At 52.0% G+C, this 6,280-nt stretch overlaps 1 protein-coding gene across 1 annotated transcript in view; it reads right to left on the bottom strand.

The window, feature by feature from the left end:
• Nucleotides 1-332: 332 nt before the first annotated feature.
• Nucleotides 333-6,280, bottom strand: part of CD34 (CD34 molecule) — a gene marked incomplete at its 5' end in the record, with an annotated part of 7,095 nt that continues 1,147 nt past the window's right edge. Inside the window, 5 exon segments of the mRNA XM_009573425.1 lie at nucleotides 333-524; nucleotides 2,247-2,411; nucleotides 3,166-3,206; nucleotides 3,527-3,674; nucleotides 6,117-6,224. Coding sequence (XP_009571720.1) covers nucleotides 333-524; nucleotides 2,247-2,411; nucleotides 3,166-3,206; nucleotides 3,527-3,674; nucleotides 6,117-6,224 — 654 coding nt within the window.

The raw sequence follows: 6,280 nt of genomic DNA, 5'->3' as shown, positions 1-6,280 counted from the left end.
AGGCTTCTGTAGCTTCAGTCTGCCTCTGCTTAAAAGCTGCTCAGGGCTAAGGGCACTTGCGTTTCTCATTATGTTCTTCTAACAACAAAAGCAGAGAACAGCTGTGAAAAAGTGTCTTGTGTGGTCAATGGGAGAAGCAGGAGGAGGCAGAGAAGCAGGTCTTTGGCAGCTCTGGCGCTTAATGTGCTTTAGGCTGATTTTGAAGTTCTTCACAGAAATAATAATAGTAAAAAAAAAGGTCTGCAATTCCCTAACTGTCCATAGAAAACTCTTGCCCTCCCTTTTCTCTCTGCTCCCCTCTTAGTTCGCGCTAAGGACGCACTTCGCCCGGTTCACATTTCGGTGTCGGCGGGGCTGTGCTGCCTGGCTGAGTGGCCGTTTTTGGAGGACGCTTGGCCAGTCCCGTTCTCCTGAGTCCCACCGTTGAGGTTTGGCTTCTCCTGCAGCTCCGGTTGCTCTTGGGGGGGCATCATCAACATCGTGTTTCCCTGGCTACCGTTTTCCGTGTAATATGGGTCTTCAGCCTAAACAGGTACATAAATAACAGAGGCAGAGTTAGGGGAGGGAAAGGGCTGACAGCAACCGGCTTTGATTGCAGGCAGTGGCTTGGCTGGCTGCCTGCGCTTCCTGGACAGGAGGTACAAACAACTGCAGGCATGGGAACCTGCTCTCGCTGACAAGCAGGGGAACAGAGGGCCTGAACCATGCCATGGCAAGACGAAGCAAGAAAACCAGCCAGGAACTGCATTTTTTTCTCCTGGACCTGAAAAGAGAAGCCGTCAGGTTTTGTTGTTTTCTCATAACCAGGTTTTGGAGCTGACCCTGCCTTGGGTTTGCAAAGCTACCCTGTGACAGACCACTTCTGCTTTCCACTTCAGCCAAGTAAGAAGCACCATTGAATGAAAGCTATGGAACTTGCCTCTTCTTCTTTCCCCGTCCTTCTTTCTTTCAGCCTGTAAATAATTATACAGCTCGCAGCAAGGTGCTAGCAGAAGTGCAGGACTGCACTCCAGCAAATGCAAAGACATGCTGCGTGGCTTGTTACCACTATTGCTGCAAGGAGCAGATGCCTCTGGAGGATCCAGAGCAATAGGAGAGCTGCCTCCGTCCCCCAGCACGAGAACTCCCCACGTGTCGGACCGTGGCAGGTCTGATAGCAATGCAGTGGGCGCTGGTGGTCCTGGGCTGCGGGTGGCGATTGCCGACTGGTAGCAGATAGCCCCGCTCCTTGTTTGCTCAGCAGCACCCAGCACGCACGGCAGGCTGCCGTGCTTCCCGCCCGCCCCGTTGTTTCGCTCGGCCCCTTTGCTGACACCCTTGTCCGTGGCAGCAAGATGGGTGTGCTGGACACATCTCACCTGGAAACTGGATTGACACTGCAACGCATTTACATGGGCAGCTCCCAGCCACACATTTACATTGCCCTTCACTTGCTGCCCGCATCCAGGAGACGGTACCTGGAGGCAGCGGGCTCGAGAGCTGCGATGCCCCTGCCTCTAACACATGCACTTGACTTCCCATCCGCATGTTTTGGGAGCATCCTTTCTGGCAATGAAATAGCCTAACGGCTTCCCAGGACACGGCTGTTCACATGCCCACGAGCAGCGTGGCCCGTCCTCACTTTACAGAGGGCTCACGTCCCCAAAAGTCATTGGCAGGGAAGAGTCCTCAGTGGTCAGCCTGCCTGGAAAGGGGAAAATGGAAATAGGAAATTTCTTTCTCTTTCTTTCTTGATATAGTTTATTACCATCACTTGTTAAGTGAGGGGAGAAATAGCCTTTATTACAGCATCGGTACAAGACAGACATATAACTCAAATGCAGCAAATAGAAAGTTAAAGTGTGTCATTTTTAATGACAAATTCGTAAGGTTTTGGTGTCTCTGGAGGGGTCTTGCTGGCTGAGTTCTTACTGCTGAGCAAAAATAAGTGTTAGACCTAGAAGTACGAGCGAGAAAGGGGTGGTTTTCCCACAGGAGCAATCAGCTAAGAGTTAATTTTAGACAGCAAGAGAGCTTTCCCTTCACCCCATACGGTCTGGCCTCCCTGCTCCTGCCCTTCGCCTTGCCCAGGCTGACCCCACGTGCCGGCCGAGCCGTCCCATCGACCTGGGGACACACACACAGGCTGGGGGTACCGAGCCGCAGGGTGCGGAGCAGCCCCCTCCTCTCCCACCCAGGCACCCCCCCCGCTCCGGCACTGCCTGCGCCGCCGGGCTCCTGCTGTTCTGCCACCTGTAAGCACTAACCAGCCTCTCTCCCGCGGGGCTCCAGCTCCGCCGCTTCATCAGGAAATATCCCGCCAAGCCCAGGAACGCCAACATGAGTCCAGATGTGACCAAGGCGATCAGGGTCTTCTGAGAAAAGTCCTGGTGGTTCCTCACACTCCCCCGTTTGAGGGATTTTATTCCAAACTGGAAAAAACACCAAAGAGAGCCGGGAGTCTGACAAACAGGAAACATGTGCATCTGCTGAACAGGCACCAGGCTTAAAACAATGCTGCTCTTCACCTCCTTGTTAAACTTCACGTAAACAAAGCTGGGCTTTGCTACCCAAGCTCCTGAGCTTTGCACTGGCCCCGGGAGCTCTCACATCCTCATGGTCTCATTTCCATCCTAGTGTCTTCTGTGGCAGAGGGAAATTTTCTCCCTTGGACAAGAGTGCTCAGGCCCTGAGGTTCAGAGCGCACATCTGCCCGGCTGCAACCTCTCTGGGCGCTGCTGTTGCAGCTCTGTTGGCTGCCATTTATATGGGCACCTGGAGCTCAGCTTTACAAGCCGATGGCAGCCTCACTGGAGTCCTGAGAGGAGGAATTAATTAATGTCAGCGTGGTACTTTGAAGAAGCAGAGTGCCAATTACGTCCTAAGAGTTATTGTTGGAATCTAGGCCTTTTTTAAGAAAATACTACCAAATTTTACAGTAACTATTTCAAGCATTTCTGCCTTCAGTGGTGGTATTAGTGCTCTTACGGTGCACCGCTGCCTCGCCGCACATCTGGTGGTGGCTCCAACCATCTCCTGTGCCAATGCTCAGCAAATGCCTCTGAGACGGAGGCAGGTTCAGGTCTCAGCCGTCTGCCCCAGCCCCAACTAACTGTCTAAAAATCTCCTTTCTCCAGCCACTCAGGCCATCCATTTTTTCCAGCTGAATTTGCTCAAGGAATTTACCTTTTCCCAGTGAGACTCCTGGAGCACATCCGTAGCAGGATCTGCAAGGTTTAAAAACAGGAGAGGCACATTACATAGAGGGTCATGCTGCAGCTAATGTCAGCATTGAAGAGCCTGGCCATTGCTGAACACGGAGGAGCCGTGAGCCCCTTCGCTGCTCTGGAGGCAATGCCATGGCTCTGTGGCTCTAGCAAGACCCCAGAAGGAAGAGCAGTAGTTGCAGAGAGAAGTCTCCTCCGGGCTGTAACTGAGGATTTGTGTTCCACAGCCTCTCCCCACGAACAGTCCCCTCTCCCATTGCCCACATCGAGGTCATTATCCAGCGGTATCAATGACAACCAAAGGAATTAGCTCAACTGACCTCTCTCACCGACGAGGATGAGCAGCATACAGTCACGGTCCACCTCAGACTTAGCGAGTTGGATCTGGCAGGGGGAGGGAACGCGGTGGGTGCTCTCTTCACATATTGCACTCCATAAGTCCGATCCCTTCATCTCTAAAAAATGTTTCTGCAAAATTTTCAAACAAACAGCCATTGAACCAACCACACCGACTAATTCTTCATCGCAGCTATGCCGATGCTACTGCTGGTAGTGTTGTGCATTCACCCTTTGTGTTCTGGTGGCCTGTGCTGGGCGACGCTGAGCAGACAACAAGTGACAAAGAGTGCTGGGCTGGGCGTCAGACCTTCACCTCCCATTTCACCGCTGCTTTGAGCCCCAGTACCAACACCTAGAAAGTGGAGATGCTTATTTCTTGTTTCTTAACTTAATGAGACTAAATTAAATGAAGATATTATTAGCAACTCTTGCAAATGGCATTTAAACAAAGCTAATTTAGGATCTGAATTGCATGGCAAGTCCCTTCAATTTTTGGACTGAAACAGCCGCCTGAAGAGCCCTATTGTTTCAGAGTCCCAGGCAGGGGCTGGGAAAGGAGGGAAATAACAAAGAAGCATTGAGCCTTCCTGTTTAGGAAATGTCTTCAATGTTTTTGCGAGGTTGCTGATCAAAGGCTAGGCAAAAAAATACAAATTTCTCACATTTTAGAGCTGACCTGACTCTTGGGTGGAAGAGGAAGAGGAGTGAGGAGCTGCAGCCTTTCCCTTCTGCAGGCCAATTTCTGTATCAGACAGGATAGGCTTTCTCCTTGGGTCTATTTTCAGCCACAGGCAGGCTTGGAGACAGAGCCCACAGTTGCTAAAAGACGTTATCAGCTTCCCTAACATCCTCCCAGCTGGGGAGATCATCTGAGCTGTGGCCGTGCCCACCCCCTCGAGTCAGAGATGGGCTCCAGCTGAATCCCCGTCCTGCCCCTATCCTCCACTCGCTCCCCAGGAGGTGCCCACCAACGTGGGGCTGCAAAAGGGGAGAAAACCCTCTTGTCCTGCAGCGTTGTGCAGGGCTGGGCAGCTCAGTGCCGTCCTCTCTTTGCCTTAAGATTGCCTCAGTATTGTGCTCGGATCACCACATCCTCTTAGCATACAAAAATGCAGAAACTTATCCATGGGAGAATAACAAACAAATCACTTTCAGCTGTTTCTATAGAGCTTGGCTTGGGGTGAGAAAGGCCAAGATGGAACAAGAGACCCAAGTGTGTATTTTCCTTTCTCTGCTGTGGAAAGAACTCATCGGAGTGTCAGAATTTCCCTTTGCAATTAGCAGCACTGGGTGCCAGCTTATTGCTCATTTGCTTTGGGAAAGGCCAGGAGGAAAGCGAGACACGGCACGGTCCCTCCTATCTGCTGTCCTCGCAGACACTCTTATCTGGTTCTGCTGAGCCTGAGCTGGTTTTTCCCACTCGATGATTAGTTGAGGTGGAGGCATGGCAGAGGTCTGCTGTGGGGTGAGAGCTCCCAGAAAAACACAGTTGGAAGCGGGGTAGTGTGACTCGTTTCACACGGAGGGAGGGTTAAGAGTGCGTGCAACTAGATACAACTCTCTAGGATATTCTGTATGTTATATATGCATCCATTTCTGTATGTGCAGGTATGTAATGCATGCATAATGTGTATAAACCCTGTGCCCGGGAGGTGCCGTTGCCCACTAGATGGCATCTGTGACCAGAATCCCTCGCTCCCGGAGGAGTTCCCATCTGAATTCCTGCTAAAGGGCAGCCCCTGTAAACAGGAGCAAGTCTAAATGCCATTTAATCGCCAATTTGCAGAGAAAAGCCAAGTAAGAATTCACTCATCCTAAGTGGTGGCAGTATGGCTGATGAGCAGAAGTAAACTTAATCATTGCCATTTTACACCCAGGTCATTGCAAAACCTGCTGTCCCACAAGATCCAGCCCCATCTGCCCCCCGTTGCAGGTTGTACCTCCTGCGTGAAGGGTTTCTTTCCTCCCACCCACAATAGTGTCTCAGCCGGACCCTCTTCTGTTTTTATAAGTGCTTCAGTTTTGGTGCACAAGGCCAAGGGCAGTTACAGAGAGCCTGGGATTCCCTTAGGAGTCGGTGCAGATGGGGACACTGATCTGCTACCCGTTTTTCCTCACATACCCTGTTCTCTTTCCTAGGGCAGTTGGCAAGACAAAAAAAGGCGATCGCCTTCCCAACAGGGAAGAGGAAGAAGAAGAACAAAGGCAATTTCCCGTTAAACATGGTGGCATGTTTAGAAGCTAAACTGACCCCAGAGCTTAATCATGAAAAAGGAGGTTTTATGCAACCAAGAGGTGGCATTTCCCCTGGGACCGCTGGGATCGTCCCTTTGGGATCCTCCTGGGACTGCTGTGATCATCCCCACCTCTGTCAGTTTGGCACATGCTGTGCCCCAGGGATAACGGAGTGAGCTCCCACCCCAAACCGACCCCCCAGGTACGGTGGGTGACCCCATCGCTGCAAGCCTGAGAGCGCTGCAGGAACCTGCCCTCGGCTGTTTGCTTGCAGCCCCCCTCCTCCTGCACGTCCCCCCCCTCGGAGACACGTGGCCACCCAGGGCTGCAACTCACGCAAGTGTTGGACTCGTTGAGCTGCAAGCAGATGGCTCCAGTGTCACTCACTTCTTTGACATTGTGGCACGTGATGGGCTGGAAGGGAAAAACCACGGTGGTGGTAAACTGTCGGGGGGGTGTGAGACAAGTCCAGCCTCCTTGCGGTCCCACAGCCCGCGCTC

The sequence above is a fragment of the Fulmarus glacialis genome, unplaced genomic scaffold (genome assembly GCF_000690835.1).
Source record: "Fulmarus glacialis isolate BGI_N327 unplaced genomic scaffold, ASM69083v1 scaffold17912, whole genome shotgun sequence".
Taxonomy (NCBI): Eukaryota; Metazoa; Chordata; class Aves; order Procellariiformes; family Procellariidae; genus Fulmarus; species Fulmarus glacialis.
This window is presented reverse-complemented; position numbering and strand designations above follow the sequence as displayed.